Source organism: Anolis sagrei, chromosome 1, assembly GCF_037176765.1.
Source record: "Anolis sagrei isolate rAnoSag1 chromosome 1, rAnoSag1.mat, whole genome shotgun sequence".
NCBI lineage: Eukaryota > Metazoa > Chordata > Lepidosauria > Squamata > Dactyloidae > Anolis > Anolis sagrei.
The window spans coordinates 162,652,736-162,672,481 of NC_090021.1; the positions used below are offsets into that span (position 1 = coordinate 162,652,736).

Below are 19,746 nucleotides of genomic sequence, written 5' to 3' on the forward strand. Positions count from 1 at the left end.
GGCTTTTAGTCCCCACATCTCCCTCGAAAACCTGGGCTTTTCTGGGGGGTGTCTAGATGTCCTCCTGATAACTACCGAGAGGGTACCCAGGCACCCAGAAGCCCCCCTAAACTAACAACATTTAAAAAAAAACCTTACTGGCCCACCATTAAGCTGCTCCAGCACTCCTCTTGGCAAATAGAAATGATGCGCCAGGAGGCAGGGGGAGGAGCTAGTGGGGAAAGGGGAGTTGGGGGAGGGGTGCCATCTTGCAGCTTTGGGCTCCAGGAGCCCAAAAGTATGAGATTGCTGTGGGAACTGACCTCCGGGTAGTCCCAGGACTACTTGGTAGTCAGTCCTCACAGGCCCAATACCCCATTAGACCTGGGCCTTTTAGAAAGACCCAAGTCTAATTGGGTATTTGTTTATTTAATTCGTTTTTACTGGAGGCGTTGTTTGGACGCCTCCAGTAAAAGCCCAACAGGCGACACATTTTGGAAGGGCCCCAAAAGCGATGATCCAGCTGCAATGTTGGTTTGCCTGCTTTGTGTGCTAGTCAAAAGAATGCCCTCTGCCCCTGGGATGTACATGATTTATTATTATTATTATTATTATTATTATTATTATTATCTTTATTTGCACCCTGCTAGCATCTCCCGAAGGACTCGATACGGCTTACAAAGGCCAAGGCCACAATAAAACAACAATATAACAATTACATATAAACCAAAAGCAAATCAAAAACATTAAAGCAATAACAGTAAACAGTAAAAACAGCACACAGTGACACAATAAAACTAGGCCAGGCAAATGTAATGGTTACAGATTAAAAAGTGCTGAGTATGCTGAGTGATATAAGGATTTTGGATAGGTGCAATGTGCGGACAATCTTAATCTCTAATAAAGTGCTTTTGGGACGTGTTGCTGGGGTTTCCTATCCTGGAAAGGCACACCGGAATAGCCAGGTCTTCAAGCTCTTCCTAAAGACTGCCAATATAGCGGCTTGTCTGATGTCCTTGGGGAGGGGATGCCAGAGTCGGGGGGCCACCACAGAGAAGGCCCTGTCCCTCGTCCCCACCAGCCATGCTTGCGACGCAGGTGGGATCGTGAGCAGGGTCTCTCCGGATGAACGAAGAGAGCGTGTGGGTTCATAGACGGAGATGCGGTCACGCAGATAGGCAGGCCCCAAACCGTTTAGGGCTTTGTAGGTGAGCACCTGCACCTTGAATTGGGACCGGAAAATGAACGGCAGCCAGTGGAGCTCCTTGAACAGGAGGATTGACCTCTCTCTGTAAGGAGCACCAGTTAACATCCTGGCCGCCGCCCGTTGGACTAGCTAAAATTTCTGAGCCATTTTCAAGGGCAGCCCCACGTAGAGCGCATTACAGTAGTCCAATCAAGAGGTGACCAAGGCATGGACCACCCCGGCCAGATCAGCCTTTACGAGGTACGGTTGCAGTTGGCGCACAAGTCTCAGTTGTGCAAAAGCCCTCCCGGACACCACCGACGCCTGAGCCTCAAGCGTAAGTGATGAATCCAAGAGGACTCCCAAACTTTGGCTGGGGCAGTCTTTTATGTTGTAAATGTGTTGTGGGGTGAGAGTAGTTATAGCCAAACTATCTGTTTTGTTGGTATGAATGGGGCTTATTAAAAAAAAAACCTGTGCCCAACATACCTTTCTTAGGATCTACTGTAATAGCATACTTCTCCCTTCCATCCATTTGAGACATAGTGTAACTGATCCAACAGTTTTGAGAATCCTTCTCCTTGCATTGTTTACTTTTGGGTGCCACCGTGTCTTTCAAATGAATATTTTGACACTGCTGGGTACAATTCTTCTGAAACGGGCCACTCCCAAAGGCCTGGCATTCAACACAGGAACTGAAAAATCAACAAGAAACAACAAGCATGTTTTTAAGGAGAATTTCCCAGAACAGAGGTGCAGCGGTCTAGATGCTATGCAGTACATTTGAAGCATATAAAAACACTTTGGACCTTATCTTGCAGGGGAACCTTTTTGGAAAGGCGTGACTTTTTAGCGACATAACTTTTTGGAAAACCAGAATCTTCATAGCCTTTTGGAAGTGTGACCCTTTTGGAGATTAATTAGTATTCACACTATTTAGAATAATCACAACCTTTTTGTAAAGTATGATCTTCCTGAGAAGAGTTAAAAGCTCGCTTGAGTCAATCTTCTCCTTAGTGGTAAATATCCACTAAGATTCATGCAAGGCAATTCAGGTTTCTCAGCTGTCAGACTGATATACCTGGCTTCTTGGCAGAGAATCGGGGCAACCTTCCCACACAGAATCCCCATGACCAACAGAAAATACTTAAGGCCATTCAATCCAACTTCCTTCATCAGGGCAAGAAAACGTAATCAGAGTCCTCCTGACAAAGAGCCATCCAGCCATAGATATAGATAGATAGATAGATAGATAGATAGATAGATAGATAGATAGATAGATAGATGATAGATATGATTCACAGAGATATAGTTTCATAGATTTGAAAGGGACCCTTAAAGAAGGACAATGATATGTTGCATGTTCCAGGGTGGGCAAACCAGACACTCTCCACATCAACACTGACAAAGAATCAGCAAAAAATACTGTTTACCCACAAGCATAAAGAAATTACATAGATTAGAAACCAACACTTTCTCGTTACTTTATTTTCCAGATCAACAGACTGGGCCACAGCAACGCATGGCAGGGGACAGCTAGTATTGTATAAATGGAATACTTTTTTATATTGACATCCAAAATATAGCTGCGTCCACAGCCATGGGAACTTAAGGGAAGACAAGGCTCCCTTGTATCACTTACATATATTTGGGGCAGGGTGATGGACAGCCAGGACAGTCTTCACAAAATGGGGGCTGGTAGCCTGGGTCACAGGTGCAGGTATTGCACTGACACTCCCCACGGAGACTGCATACATTTGAATTGTGGTTCAGGGAACAGCCTTCAGTTGAGGATCTGCACTGACAGGCACTGCCATCAAAGCCAGGGAAGCATTTGCATTTCCCACAGTCGCACCGTCCTCGTTCTGCAAAGAGGAGAAGTAAAGGCAGAAAATATTGTTCATGTCCATACTTCAAACATGAGACAATTTTAACAGAAAGTAGGGTTGAATAAGAAAGGAAAGAAAGCTATCTTTTTGACACTGATAATTCTCTTAACTTTCTCATACTAAAATAACATCTGTTTCTTGTAAATGGCTGTAGTGATCTTTTGATAAAAGAGCAGGCTGTCACTAATGCAAGAAATTTGGAAAGATATTGAAAAGCAATGATGCCCCGTATATACATGTATATACATGCCCCATATATACAGGTCTAGAATTTTAAATTTAAAAAAAAAGTCAAAAAGCTTGGGTCAACATATCCACGGATCAACATGAAGCACTGTACCATCAGAAAAGGAACCACCCGCTTCTTTGAGCAGAGTGGCAAAGAAAGCAAGAGCATAGTCTCTCCCAAGATAACCTAAAAGAAACACTGAACCCTTTGGTTCCTTTGAGAGAAAGCTCCAAAGAGCCACTGCTATATTCCCACCCAGGCATTCAAAAAGATGGGAAGTTGAAACAGAAGAGGGAATCAGAGTTTCTTCAAGTCCTCAGGGAACAAACAAAGCTCTTACCTTTCACTACTCAGAGAAGGGAATGATTAAAAAACAGAGTACATTATTGACTCTTATTTTTTTAAAAAAAAGGTAGGGTAGAAAAGGTCTTTTTGAAGGCCTGGGCTAGAAAATGATGGCAGTGATGCCCAGGGCAGCTAGCTCTCTTGAGGCGACCATGACACTTTTGCCCCTTTGTAGAATGGCCCTTAACATACACAAGATATAAAATATCTTGGATAACAGATTAAAGACACACTTTCACATTAAAACCCAGGTCCAATCTACCTGGTGCTTAAAAAAACAGCCCAGTTGATAGGAAAATACCTTAAGAAATGATTGGGGATACTATGCTCTTTCTGGGCATACTAACAAGTGTTTTAGCTATAGTGCCACTCCACCTATTTATTTATTTATTGCATTTCTATCCCATCCTTCTCAACCCCCAAAGGGGGACTACATCATCTCCTGCCACTGCATCTGCCCAGTAGCTGTTTGAACCATTTTGTCTGCATTCTTAGCAAAAGGCTATTTGATGTGGGAGACCCAAGACAACACTGCTTCCCTCAGCATGGCCTCTCGCCCTACAGGAGCACTGAATCCCACTTCCACAGAAAGGCACTGCCATGGTCGGTCCTCTCTGGACCAGGTCCTAAATCAAGGGTCTCCAAACTAAGGTCCGCAGGCCAGATGCACCCCTCCAAGGTCATATACCCAGTTTCTGCCACAAAAGTTTAGAGTTAGAGTCACTCTAAGTCTGAAATGTCTTTAAGGCACACAACAACCACCCTAATTAACTTGACTATTTCGTTAGGCAAGGACAAGCCCACAGATCCCATTGAAATACTGTTGTTCTTTATTTTAAATACTGTATTGTTCTTTCATTTGGGGGGGGGGGGAGGGTTGCACCACAAATAAGATATGTGAAGTGTGCCTAGAAATTTGTTCAAGTTTTTTTTTCAAACTATAGTCTGTCCCCCAACAGTCTGAGGGATCGTGACCTGGCCCTCTGCTTTAAGTGTTTGAGGGCCCCTGCCCTCAATGGTAAGTCATCCATGAAAGTAATTGACAGTAATATCAGCTGAACTGACCTACTTCTAAGTTCAGTGGCTGTGATCAAAGTGCAAATCAGAGCCTTAGGCAATGAAAAGATTGGTGTCATGTAATGGTCAGTGAGCTGGAAATTGGTGCCATGTAATGGTCACTGAGCTGGAAGATGCAGACACATTGATACAAAAAGGTACAATTATGAAAGTGTAGGCATGAAAATATATTCTTTACATCCCTATAGCAAAATAACAGCAACAGGAAACAAAGGGAATAAATGTGACGTTCCTTCTCATAACCTGCTTTCATCAGTCACTCACCTTCTCCTCCACAAAGTTGGCCATTGTGAAGTTCACAGTTAACATTATCACACTCGCAGAAGGTACCATAAATCTGCTTTTTGGGATTATCACTGGTATGGCAAACACACTGTCCACATACACAATCCCCTAGGCCAGAGCAGATGACAGAGGCATTGTCCTTTCGGCAGCTCTTTTCCAGTTCCTTACTGGATTTGCCTCCAGTTTTACAATCACAATTCTTTCCAGTGAAACCGGAATCGCACCTGGCAGGACAGAAGATATATTCAGAATTTAGGACAACTGAGAAACAGTTCTTCTAAAATCTAGATTTTAGATGATTCCAAAATAAGTGTAAAATGTATTTAGTCATTCAAGAATAAACCTTTCAGAAAATTTAGCACTTAGAATCATAGAATCAAAGAGTTGGAAGAGACCTCATGGGCCATCCAGTCCAACCCCCTGCCAAGAAGCAGGAATATTGCATTCAAAGCACCCCTGACAGATGGCCATCCAGCCTCTGTTTAAAAGCTTCCAAAGAAGGAGCCTCCACCACACTCCGGGGCAGAGAGTTCCACTGCTGAACGGCTCTCTCAGTCAGGAAGTTCTTCCTCATGTTCAGATGGAATCTCCTCTCTTGTAGTTTGAAGCCATTGCTTCACGTCCTAGTCTCCAGGGCTTCCACTTCCACTTTGAATTCATAGAGTGAATATTTTTCTTTTTCTTTGCCACAAATAAAAACACTGCCAAAGGGCTTGATTAACAAATGAGTGAGTAGTGGTCAAAGGCTTGCTTACTGCCTGATTTCTTTGGGTTCCTCCACAACACAACACAACACAACACAACACAACACAGGGAAAGGTCAGAATCTCTTTGATCTAGATACACTTAGACTGTTCTGTTTGCAGGACTCATTGTAAAAGGACTTATTAAGGAAGGCTAAAAGACTGACACATTTATTAAGGCTGCCATTGTCTACAATGCACTTCAGCAAATGTTTGTTGTTGTTGTTGTTGTTCATTCGTTCAGTCGTTTCCGACTCTTCGTGACTTCATGGACCAGTCCATGCCAGAGCTCCCTGTTGGTCGTCACCACCCCCAGCTCCTTCAAGGTCAATCCAGTCACTTCAAGGATACTATCCATCCATCTTGATGTAAATGTTTACATCATAAAAATGCCATTTTAAATAATACAGGTAAACATATTATATCCTGCATTTCCTCAATTGTAAGTCGCCATCGATTGTGATGCACCTTAATTTCAGTAACACCACCAATAACAAAAATACATGATACACCTGTGATGCTAAGACATACCCCATTTTTATAGATGTTTACATAGGAAAGAAATTAATCTTAGAATAGAAGAAGTTCAGTAATAAAATGTTCATGGTCTTTAAAGCTGCCCTGAGTCCCCTTGGGGAGAGGGATAGGATATAAATAAAATGTTGTTGTTGTTGTTGTTGTTAATATTATCATTATTATTAGGTGCTGCAAGATTCTCTATGTTGTCAAGGAATAGCTTGTAATATAAAAATCCTGGTGTCTGGTCCAATTCAATATTGTTCAAAGATCTAGAATCTGAAATGTGATTTAAGAGCATTCCTATAACCACCAACATTCTGCCTTTCCCACCTCCAATCAGAAAATTAGGCAACCAAAGGAAATATAACTCATTGGACTACTTTAACACAACCGCCTGCAGTGATTCAGAAATACAGAAATACACTTGAAGTAATTCCCACATAAGGGACCAGAGGTTGGAGCACTGACTCTGGAGTTTAGGGTCTAAAGATCTACTCAGTCATGGAAGCCCGACTTAAGCAAGTTATGCCATCTTAGCACTCTCAAGAAAGCAAGGGCTCTCTCTGAACAAATTTTCCCATTATAGGGTATGTTTATGGTTTCCGGAGCCCCCGGTGGCGCAGTGGGTTAAAGCACTGAGCTGCTGAGCTTGTTGATCGAAAGGTCACAGGTTTGATCCGGGGAGCGGCGTGAGCTTCCGCTGTCAGCCCTAGCTTCTGCCAACCTAGCAGTTCAAAAACATGCAAATGTGAGTAGATCAATAGGTACCGCTCCGGCGGGAAGGTAACGGCGCTCCATGCTGTCATGCCGGCCACATGACCTTGGAGGTGTCTACGGACAACGCTGGCTCTTCGGCTTAGAAATGGAGATGAGCACCACACCCCAGAGTCAGACATGACTGGACTTAATGTCAGGGGACTACCTTTACCTACCTTTACCTTAGGGTTTCCATTAATCAGAAATAAGAACATTTTTCACCTGACTCAATAAAACGTAATCCAGAATAAAGAGGGCTCTTTTTATCCTATGTTACTTAGTCATGTGGCCTTTAAAAAAAGGATTGGGATACTGAGAGGAAAGTATTACTACACCACATTACTGATTTGTACAATTCTTACACAAATATTGATGTTTGGTGACACATTGTCCAAACAGCCAGCCACTGTGTCATTCTTCTTTTCTCTTGTTGTGAGTCAACTGGCAAGGAGCCCAGGTACAAACTTCAAACTTGGTCATTTATTAAAGAGATATTTATCTTTTAAACCCCTAACATACAGGGTCAAACTTTAGTAAATAAAATTATCTAGATGGAGGTCACAAGGGGGCACGAAAGAAAGAAGGATGCTCCATTTTACAAGGGGAGGGGGTTTGAAGGAGGAAAACTATTTCTTCTTGTTTTCCTGTTATTCCCTCCACCCATGTTGCTTTTGTGGAAATAACCCTCATTTATGATACGGAAAGAAGGGAGGGGGAATAACCAGCAAAAATTGGGGAAATGGTTTTTCTTCTTCAACTCCCCCCACTCCATAAAATGGATTATTCTTCTCACTCTGGGCCCCCTTTTGGAGTCTGCCCAGATAATGGAACAGTGCCAAAATGAATTAATATTTCTAATTTCACTGAGCACACATAAAGTACTTTTCATCTCTTTAACCATGGCTATGGAACAAGTGCTTTCTCTCTGGATAGTGACATTTAATACCACTGTATGCTGGAAATTTTGAAAAGATAGTGATTAAAAATAAATTAAAAATGGAACACGCTTTAGGGCTCTGGAACATGTGCAGAGAGCAGGAGGTAGATGATGGTTTTGTAATAGTTCTCCTGTTGCCACCCACTTTTTAAGGTGTGTACACACAATGAACAATATTTTTGTACAACTTCCAGGAGGTCCTTGTTCTCTTTCTTTGATAAAAATGAAAGACTCTGTTCAGACATGATATCATTCTGTGTATGTGCTGGTTGCTTTGCTCATCACTCCCTAAACTTGAAAGCCCCCCCCCCCCCCCAGGCTGGTTCCATCTTTCTTCTAGAGCATCAGTTCTCAAAGTGTACTCCGCAGAGTGTTATGATTAAAAAATGTATTGTTTGAGTGAGATTGTATGAAAAACGTACAAATGCGGCCTAATTGGGCTGAAGATACCATTCTAACGAATGAATCCTAGAAACCTACAAGAAACAGGTGAAGAACTCAGGTTGTTGTTCATTCGTTCAGTTGCTTCTGACTCTTCATGACCTCATGGACCAGTCCACACTAGAGTTCCTTGTCAGCCGTCATCGCCCCCAGCTCCTTCAAGGTCAAGAGAGTCACTTCAAGGATCCCATCCATCCATCTTGCCCTTGGTCGGCCCCTCTTCCCTTTTCCTTCCATTTTCCCCAGCATAATTGTCTTCTCTAAGCTTTCCTTGCTTCTCATGATGTGGCCAAAGTACTTCATCTTTGCCTCTAATATCCTTCCTTTCAGTGAGCAGTCGGGCTTTATTTCCTGAAGTATGGATTGGTTGGATCCAGGCACTCTCAGAACTTTCCTCCAGCACCACAGTTCAAAAGCATCTATCTTCCTTCGCTCAGCCTTCCCTAAGGTCCAGCTCTCACATCCATAGGTGACTATGGGGAATACCATTGCTTTGACTATGCGGATCTTTGTAGCTAGTGTGATGTCTCTACTCTTCACTATTTTATCGAGATTTGTCACTGCTCTCCTCCCAATAAGTGTTTTCTGATTTCCTGGCTGAGGTCTGCGTCTGCAGCAATCTTTGCACCTAGAAATACAAAGTCTGTCATGGCCTCCACGTTTTCTCCCTCTATTAGCCAGTTATCAATCACTCTGGTTGCCAAGATCTTGATTTTTTTATGTTTAGCTGCCACCCAGCTTTTGCACTTTTTTCTTTCACCTTGATTAGAAGGCTCCTCAGCTCCTCCTCGCTTTCGGCCATCAAAGTGGTATCATCTGCATATCTCATGGACTGTAATTAAAAATTGCTGATGAGACTTGAAACAATTAATTGTTGACATTGCTGACTTGATGAACTTTTGGTCGAAAAACAACTTGTTTACATTGTCAAAGACAATGGTTCTTTTAAGTAAGGACGTCAACACTGTGGCTCCTTACAGAAATGTTTACAAGGCTCCTTGATAAGGAAAGCCATTTAAACAAAATCAACATCTGTCCAGGAACTGATGGAATCTGTCAGTAATGTACAACTTTCAGGACCACATCAACAGAAAATACTCTCAGAAAGTGTCAGATCAACTGAACACCATTTCTGAACACCATTATGAACAGCCGCCTCCTTTCAAGAAGAGGATCATCTTCAACAAGAAGAATGGTAAGAATGCTTGAGGAATGAATGATGAATGGATGATTGAATGTTAGAGTATATGTGTAAATGTTGATGTAATATCCCCCTTCGCCTATGCAACCAATATAATTATTATAAAACTCAGTACTTGAGTCTGTGTCTACTTCTTTCTCTGAAAGTGCCTAATGCAACCTGTCTCACTGAAAGCGGAATAAAAGAACCCATTTAATGTTTTTAAAAGTACATATGACAAGAGCCCTTGGGGCTCTGTGAAGCATACTGAGTGGCTCCGTGATTCCCTCCTCCTCCTACCACTCCAAGCTTTCCCTCCACTTTCCTACCCCTCCCCCTCCCCACTTCCCTTGCCCCCCAAAGCCTTTTTTCCTCACCTCCCTCGCCCCCAAGTGCCTTTTTGCCCTACCTTTCTTGCTGCCCAGATCCTTTCTCCTAATACTCTACATAAGTTTAAGTCATCAGAAATGAGCCGAGTCATGGACAATAGCAGATAGTTTGCATATAACCGCCTACAATCAGAGCTCATTGAATGTACTTCCCCTCTTTCGTTTGTCTTTTTTCAAGAGTTCATCTTTTGCATACCAGGAAGTTATGAAAAATGGAATTGATCTTCTGTAAATATAGTAAGTCTGAGAATTTGCTTCAGATCAAATGCTGTCTTCTCTATATTGTATTGTGTTTTACTTAATTGTTTTTTACATTTAGGTTTTCTTTAAGCTAAATCTACTTTCTGCGTTTCATCTGACAAAATCAAAACAAGCAGTGTGTGCATTCTGAGGGATCAGCTTTTGATTGACTGATCAGACACACATATGTACCATTGGCAAGTAACCCATTGAACAGTGAAGATGTTCAACATTTATCAGCAGGGTTGGCCTACTACTTTGATATGTGAAATATGCAACTAGGGACAGCGCCAGTAGCATTGGAGTAATTTGTTTACCTGCAAATACCGCAGTCTATTGTTCCATGCCCACTACATTCAGTGCCATCAGGTATTTTCTCATCACATTCACAGTTGCACCGACTGCGTATACGAACAGTGACGGAGGAGTCAGAGAACCCATGAGGCTGGATAGTAAAGGTCTGGTTGTCAATGCACTCTGTTGCTGTAATTTTAACCTGAAAAATGACCTGGAAAAAACCCCAAAATATAGATCAATTTATACTCAATTTAAGTTTAAAGTAGTTTCACTAGATTTTAGAGGTAGTCACATCTAAATGAAACACCTTCAAATCTAATTGAAAATCAGTCAGTGACAGGAGCCACACTTCCCAAGTGAGGTAGTTTCACAATGGTCCTCTTGGCCTATTGACAAACGGCATAATAGAAATGTGAAGGGATTCTCAGTAAAGCAGAGCATTTTTTTCATTGGAAGCAGAGAGTGATATGCTTAAACTAGTTGCATATTTCAAAACATTTGAAAATATAGGATAGCAGAACAGTTAAGGGGTTCTCTAAAAAGCACCCAATAAATACAAATTAGGGGTGTTGCAGTTTTTCAGGTCGCTCCTGACACGACAAAAAAGGGGTGTGCAAAATGGTAGAAATCTGTTCTGTTTTCATTTTGTTTGTTTGTTTGTTTGTTTGTTTATTTATTTATTTACCATATTTATATATCACCCCTCTCAACCTGGAGGTGACTCGAGGCGGTTTACAGTCGGCAGTCAATGCCCCCAAACAACATAAATACAGTTAAAAACATTACATATAATATAAACCATATAAAAGCAATAAAACAATCCCCTTGGTTCAGTTTTCGGGAAGATTCTGGGAAATTAGCAGGGGGGCCATTCAGATTCGTAATTCGGGAACTGAAGTTCTGTTTACATTTTGGGAAGCATTTTCCCAAAACAGAAGGGGGGGGGGGGGCAACCGAAATTCAAAATGAAAACAAAACAAAAACAGAATGGACTTTTGCCATTTTGCACACCCTTAATACAGATTAGCTGACTCCTAACCCTAACCTACCCCCACTGCTACATATGGTGGTGTGGTTAGGATGTTGGTGTGGGATTTGGGAAATTGGACTGAATCATACAATTCACTGGGGAACCTCTGGGCCAGACACTCTTTCTCAGCTTGGTCCAGCTGTAAAGACTGTTCTGATACTATACAAGAGAAGAGAGCCTCATACATTCCTTCAGGTAATGTCCCATTACTTCAGGTAATGGGACAAAGAGGAGGATATCAGTTCAATTCAGCTTCACCTACCTCATTCGCTTCTGGTACCACACCAGAAGTCATACCAGAAGCGACTTGCAGTCTCTCAAGTTGCTCCTGACACGATGAAACCAAAAAACAAAACAAAACAAAACAAACCTACCTCATCATTTTTCATGACATTGTCACATTCTCCTTTTGGTTGATCCTTGGTATTTATTTTGTTAGTGCAGAAGGAATCATATGTGACCTTTACAGAACTTGGCAAAGGACTATGATCCAAAATAATTTTGGAAGACAAATTCTGTAAGAAAATGGAGATGGTTGCAAGAATGTAAGGGGCTAGAAGTATACATGCATATTATTTAGAAAAGAGGTGGATAAGTGTGGCCTATGGGGTTAAAAATGAGGAAAATAATATTTTGGCCCCAGCTGCCCTTTATTGTTAATCCATCCTCTGTTGCATTCTCATTCTTTGAAAAGTAGGCAACGTATATACTCGACTATAAGCCGAGTTTTTCAGCCCTTTTTTCAGGCTGAAAAACCTCCCCTCGGCTTATATTCGGGTCAGGGTCCTGGCGGTGTGTGGGGCTGAAAGAAGAGCCCTTTCCCCATGCCTTCCCACCAGGATCCTGATCTCTCCTCCTGCACGCCTTTCTCTCCTCTGAGCTTTGATTGTGCTTCAACTGCATGAAGGCAGAAGGGGGTTGGACTAGATGGGCTTTAGAGGTCCCTTCCAACACTATTATTATTATTATTATTATTATTATTATTATTATTATTATTATTATGGATTGCCATCTGCCAAGAGTGCTTTGATTGTGCTTCAGCTGCATGAAGGCAGAAGGGGGTTGGACTAGATGGTCCCTTCCAACACTATTACTATTATTATTACCTCAACTGTTTTTTAAATTTTCTTTTAATGATAATTATTTAATGCAACTGTTTATTTTAACTTATTGTACAATGTTAGGTATTGCCTTTTTTGTTTAGATTTTTTTATGGTTTTCTGTTTATATAGGCATTGAATGTTTGCCTGTTACTATGTTGGAAGCCACCCTGAGTCCCCATGAAGAGATAGGGTGGGATACAAATGAAGTTTTATTATTATTATAAAATTATTTGTTGATACCATTTTTTTTTGTTGACCCTCCTTTTCTACTTACAGAGCTAGTTTACCATTTTTCTTTGAAATATGGTAAATATTCAAAAACATTTCACCTACTGATGCCTCAATTAATGTAATTTATTGATATCTAATTTTAATTTTGAAATTGACCAGTAGTGGCTGCATTTCTCACCCTCGGCTTATACTTGAGTCAATAAGATTTCCCATTTTTTTGTGGTAAAATTAGATGCCTCGGCTTATATTTGGGTTGGCTTATACTTATACTTATATACGGTATATCCTATATATTTATGTACAAATCTAGAAATTTTAGTAATAAAAGAACCTGTGACAACTTACCCATGGGCCAGTATATAAGTACTGTACCATAACTCTTATAAAAAAAGAAACCACTCCCTTCTCTGAGACTACACTGCCATATAATGCAGTTTCAGAATACGCCCTGCCAGACTTCAATACAGTGCTCTGACTCATTCCTTCCAAGCCTTGCCTTTATCTAGCACGTTTTTTAGCAACATACTGACATGTTCAGGCCTGTAGCCAGGATTTTGATTCGGGGGGTGCTGAGTTTCATTCGGGGGGGGGGGGGCTGAGTTTGATTTGAAGGGGGGTCTGAGGATCTACCCTAGCAAACCTTTTGGATCATTATCCCAATAACCCCATGCATATGGGATATATTGAGCATGGTGATCAGATCATGATATGAATAAACATAACAGTTTAAATAATGCACCAGTAAGGCCTTTTTGTGGACCACCATGAGAATTTGGGGGGGGGGGGGGAGCTGAAGCCCCTCAAACACCCCCCCCCCCCGCCCCGGCTACATACCTGGACATGTTAATGGGCATGTGAAGTCTCCAGATGACTTCAGACAAAATGCACACAAAATGGATAGGTAACTTAGATCCCTTCTACATTGCCAAAACATCCAGATTATATGGCAGTGTAGACTCATATAGTCCAGGTCAAACCATATAATGTGGATTTTATTTGGCAGTGTAGAGGGGGCCTTAGAGTGCAGTCAATTTCCTCCTGGACTTCAGTATAGAAACAGCTTGCATCATTAGCCACAGTCTTGCTCATCTGTCTTCTCTGCTGAATCTCAGTAATGTATTGAATACCTTCTGACCTACAAGTCTTATTTTCTGGCACTATCTTTTGTTTCAATTTGGATTTTCTCATCATAAGATTTTTAAGGTAGAGAAAGAAAACTTTGGATATAGCTTGCCATTGCATCTTTTTGTGTTGTACTAAGAAGCATTAGCTATGGTGCCACTGCTGGTGTCTTAGAGATCCTCTGTCAAGTTTCATCTTCCACCCATTAAGTCTGATTCCTTAGCAAAAGCCTGTCTTACCTGGGTGACCCTACCCGTAGTTACCAACAGCATAGTCTTTTCCCTCACAGGAGCACACAATCTTGCCACCACAGAGAGATAATGCCATGGTGATTATGAAAGGGATATTTGACTGTGTCCAATTCTGGGCACCACAATTCAAGAGAGATATTGACAAGCTGGAATGTGTCCAGAGGAGGGCAGCTAAAATAATCAAGGGTCTGGAGAACAAGCCCTATGAGGAGCGGCTTAAAGAGTTGGGCATGTTTAGCTTGAAGAAGAGAAGGCAGAGAGGAGACATGATAGCCATGTATAAATATGTGAGAGGAAGTCACAGGGAGGAGGGAGCAAGCTAGTTTTCTGCTGCCCTGGAGACCAGGACGCAGAACAATGGCTTCAAACTAAGGAAAGGAGATACCATCTGAACATTAGGAAGAACTTCCTGACTGTGAGTAGAACTCTCTGCCCCGGAGTGTGGTGGAGTTTCCTTCTTTGGAGGCTTTTAAACTGAGGCTGGATGGCCCTCTGCTTTGAATGCAATATTCCTGTTTCTTGGCGGGGTTGGACTGGATGGCCCACGAGGTCTCTTCCAACTCTATGATTCTATGATTCTATTACTACAGCGCCCAGCAGATCTATCAAATACTAAATAAAGGTGTATGCATGTGGGTATATATGAATGTATGTATCTTGATAGCCAGGCAACCGCCACCTGTCCTGAAGGATGGAAGCAACATTATTGCTAATACTTACATTATAAGCATCCCGAATAAGCTGGATGATGTTATCTGAGTTGGCCCTCAGCTCTCCTACTGCAGACTTTGGGATCATCTCACTGAGTTTCTACCAATGAAGAACAAATATACTGAAAGCATTGCCTCGCCTTATAGGATAGGTATGATTATAGTGCAAAAGTAAAGCAGTAAATGTCAGTTAAGGTAACCTCCTTCCTTCAAATCATCCAACAGCTCCTAATAAGTGTAATACTTTTCCGTGCAGATTGTGTACTATGACCCTTCTATATCACTGGGAATATTTCTTACTTTGTATGTTTCAACCACATCACTGGTAACAGCAAATATGGGCTGGATATTATTTTCTTTAAGTTTCTGTACCAGCTGTCCAACAGATGGATAGTCCTGTGAGAAAAAGAAAACAGTGAGGATGGGAAGCAATTGCACAACAAAGATGACATCTGAAAGCAAGTACCTTATAGCCTCCCCAATTTCTCACATTCCTCTTTGCTTATGTACAAGAGAATGTAAATATCTACAGTTTTGCATTTCAATATTTTATTTTATTCTAAAGGCTTCTTCTGTCCAAGGAAGCACACATGAGATGCATAATATGGTATAAGATAGTCACAGAAACTAAAATTTAATTATCATTAGAATGAAAAGCACAAAGCTGTTGATACTGGCCTCTGTAACTGTCTTTTTATGTGTACTGTACACCGCCATGAGTCGCCCGTAAGGGCTGAGAATGGCGGTCAATAAGTGCATCTAATAAATAAATAAATAAATAAATAAAGCACACTTAGTTTATTCTAATTTTCTCAACCAGTTACAACTCTTTCTACCAAAGCAATTTCATGGATACTCCAACCTTGGTTAAAGCTTATCTGGCACAATATTACAAGCTACATTGTGGTAAGTAATACTCATTTTCAGCACTTACATATTCATTGCTCTTTTTATACATGTTTTCTTCCAGATGGCATTCCCCATCATAAGGTGTTAAGATGGCTCCAAGTTTACCATCCCCAGCAAAATGGAAACCAGCATCTGTTGCATATACTAACAGTCGAGTATAGTTCTTCCAACCTATTTTACTCTGGATTTGAAATAAAGAACAAATGAATAAATATTTAAAATAGTCATAAAATCTAAGCAAGAAAGGACATAAAACATCAATATATTTTAACTTTGTTCTAAAAGACAGATAACATAAAGGTTGCCATATATTTGGGGGGAAAAAAATCTCAGGAACAATGTCATGAACCAGATGCCTTAAAGGAGCCAGACACAAGTAAAAGGTCCAAACACAACAAAAATGGCTTAGAAACACTTAACTTAGTGTTTCTAGCAATAACTAAAAGTCTGCAGCAACTGCTGTGTAAAAAACAAAACTTAGCGGATAATCCAGATTATACTGGAATATAATCCGGGATAACTGAAAGTTCAAGCAAACTGCTTCAAAATCACAGAGTTCATTAAACACAAGAAAACAAGGTAGGAGCAAGCAAAAACGTAGTCAGTAAACAGTCCCAAGTCAAAGAATGTCCAAAAACAGAAGTTCAGGTCCAAAACGCGATGTCGTCGTCCAAAAACAACCCAGAGTCAAAGAGGAGGTAGAAGTCAGCACTTACAAGATTCCAGTCAGTAGAAACGCGGTAGAGCAGCGATCTGCAGTCCCAGGACCCAAGGCAAGAGTAAAGGCAGCAATAAAGTCCCAAGCCCGATACAACACTTTGCCTACTGCAAAGTTCCCTAAGTTTGATACCTTCTTATATCCTATAACTCATTATCGGATGAGAAGCTGCTCCCACCCTGTCCTCATCGCTCTCAGCTGCTTTTGCTTTCACAAACAATATTCTGATTGGTTTCTAAATGGTTTTTTTCCCCTTCTGTGTTGTTCTTGCCATGAGAAAGTTCCTAATGAAACCACAATAACATAACCAGGAGATTTATACTTTTTTTTGCCAATTCCTCCAAATGGCTTCAGTGCTAAAAGAAATGAAATGCAAAGTCCTTATTGATCACATTCACCCAAAACAGTTTCAAATGTTTAAAAGCAATGCTTTTGTTTAAAATGTTTAATTTTTAATTTTAATTTTAATTTAATGTATAATGTTCAAATGTTGAAAAGCAATGCTTTTGGAAGAAGTGGAGTGGGCAGATCAAAAGACAACCTGGCAAAATGGCACTACCTAAAAGAATCCCCCACCTTGGGTGACTGTGGAGCAGAACAGACAACTCCACATCTGTATGCTTGTCCACTATGCCCTGCCTCATATACAGAGGAAGAATTGTTGCAGGCTACAGACAATGCAGTTGCTGTTGCCCGTTTTTGATCAAAAGATATTTAGCTGCCTGCGCTCCTTCTATTTTTATCAGTTTTATACTAATTTATGCAATGCTTTTGATACAAAATAAATAAAATCCCAAAACAGTTTAGGAACAATTTTGATCCCCAGTGAATACTGGCTTGTGATTTTCACCCAAGCTTAATGCCACAAGTCAAAGAAACAATCTTTATTCCAGAACGCAGAAAATGTGTTGCTGACTGGCAGTACACTCCTGTTCTCAGTCAACAGCCCTGCTTGCTGCAAGTTTACATACCCAATTTAACAGGTGGGTTTAAATCCAAATTCTCACACAATCTTGACTCCACATATCTGTCATCATCATACTCCATCTCTTGTACTTTAAGATATGTAGGAGATGACCTTGTACAGATGTCCCATGCTTCCCATCCTACAACAACTAGCCAGAGGAGCTTTTCTGTTACAGATTTCACGTGCATTGGGGATATATTCATGAAAATGCCTATTTTCAGAGACTTATTAAAGTAGATTCCATCTTTTGATTGCCTTGCTGCAAGTAGGCTGTATTTTCTATGTTTTATTTGGTTATCTTACTCATTTTGTTTTATTATATTCCCCTTCACTACACACACACAGTCCTGAATATTCTGGAGGCACCAGTTCCCATTAGGTTTTTGGAAGTCAAAGCCTAGTTTGGCCCCATCTATACTGTGTTATAATGCGGGGACATGATCAAAGCCTCCCACAAGGATGATAAAAACATCAAATCATCAGGGCGTCCCCTGGACAGCGTCCTTGCAGACGGCCAATTCTCTCACACCAGAAGCGACTTGCAGTTTCTCAAGTTACTCCTGACACGACAAAAAAAATATAGTACGGTGTAGATGAAAACCCTATGAAATTAATGGGGCTGCCATAAATTGACAGGATGACTTAAAGGCACATGCACACACATAAATAAGAATGTAATACAATGATACCTAAATGGTTTAGGTTAATATTTGTTGGCCTGTAGCCCTGGCATTGAACAAAGTATGTACTGATTCAGTATTAATTCACAGAAACTTATACTGAAACTGTTTGCAGGGGGCATGGTCTAATGTACTCATTTTCTATAATCCCCATTTCATTAAGGCATCAGGAGCCCCTGGTGGTGCAGTGGGTTCAACCCTGGTGCTGGCAGAATTGCTGATTAACAGGTCAGCTGTTTGAATCCAAGGAGAGCAGGTTGAGCTCCCTCTGTCAGCTCCAGCTCCCCATGCAGTGATATGAGAGAAGCCTCCCACAAGGATGATAAAACATTAAAAACATCTGGGCGTCTCCTGGGCACCATCCTTGCAAACGGCCAATTCACCCACACCAGAAGCGATTTGCAGTCTCTCCTGATGATATCGAGCCGCTTTTAGGGGATCTCCCCAGTCGAGGAGATCCCAAGGACCGCACCAAAGAGGGTCCCTGAACCTTGGCGAGGGCAGCGAAGCCAATTCCAGCAACAGAAAATATTAAAAATAATAAATCCTCGCCAAAGCAGAAGAAGATGGTGACCGAGGCATTTTTATTAGCGATTCAGCTGAGATCGGATGCATTGTAGGAATAGTTCCACCACAAGCATACCAGTACAGAGCCCGCCAGACAGGCATTTTTATAGGCATTTTACAGAAAAACATTTCAAATTTCCCGCCCTTCCTTCCCCGCCTGGCTTCCTGCTGATTGGTTGACAGCCTGAGCAGCTGGGAGGAGGCTTGGCGGCCCGCGTCGCTCTGGGCCAATCAGCAAGCTTCCCTGCCTCTGGGGGACCAATGGGCGCGCTCCTCTCACTTCCGAGGATGGACGAATCAGGAGAGAGGAGGCGGGACGATTGTTGACAATGGGGGAAATGATGGGATTATTGCTAGCCTGCCAGCTGGAATTTAAGGCTTTGTCTTGGCCAGCTAAGTGCGATTTTCCTTAAGAAAGGTTTTCCTGTTTCAGATCAGAGAGTGTCCTTGATGGGTTTTGGTAGAAGGAACAAACAGGGTCAGGACAGGGGACCCCGGGGGTCATTCCTGTCCCTTTGTAAATCAATCAAAGTGTCCAAATAGACTTCTTCGCCCGCCAGACAAACTCAGAGAGCGGGAAAGGAAATCTCAACTTGTTATTGTCCATGCAGATGTGGAATAATCAAGTAAGTTTCCAGGGAGGCGGTGGTCCTCCCTCAGGCATTCCAACAGTCCTGAGTCACATTTTTCAGGGCAAAAGTCAGGGGGTAAGACAGGAAGACGAGCAATATTTCATACATATTCAAAAAATAATATTTCATACATATAAGATCCCATTCCCATCCCAGATACCTAATAATAAAATCATTTCTTTATTTGAAAACCCGGAGCTTCCTTGAAAGTTCGTGGAAATGTGCATGGCTTGTAGTTGAACGCAGGCACCAAAAAGTCATTCTTCCTTGGCTGAAGTTAGCAGATGGGTGCTGAGTTGATTGGTAACAGAGTCCATAGCTTGGTCCTTGGGGA

The 19,746-nt window shown here is 41.6% G+C and overlaps 1 protein-coding gene across 1 annotated transcript in view; it reads right to left on the reverse strand.

The window, feature by feature from the left end:
- Positions 1 to 19,746, reverse strand: part of ITGB2 (integrin subunit beta 2) — a 58,313-nt gene that overhangs the window by 6,361 nt on the left and 32,206 nt on the right. Inside the window, exons 7-14 of the mRNA XM_060783663.2 lie at positions 15,874 to 16,029; positions 15,240 to 15,335; positions 14,950 to 15,039; positions 11,897 to 12,037; positions 10,513 to 10,703; positions 4,970 to 5,214; positions 2,808 to 3,030; positions 1,655 to 1,860 (exon numbers count right to left, since the gene is read on the reverse strand). Coding sequence (XP_060639646.2) covers positions 1,655 to 1,860; positions 2,808 to 3,030; positions 4,970 to 5,214; positions 10,513 to 10,703; positions 11,897 to 12,037; positions 14,950 to 15,039; positions 15,240 to 15,335; positions 15,874 to 16,029 — 1,348 coding nt within the window. The remainder of the gene's footprint in view (positions 1 to 1,654; positions 1,861 to 2,807; positions 3,031 to 4,969; positions 5,215 to 10,512; positions 10,704 to 11,896; positions 12,038 to 14,949; positions 15,040 to 15,239; positions 15,336 to 15,873; positions 16,030 to 19,746) is intronic.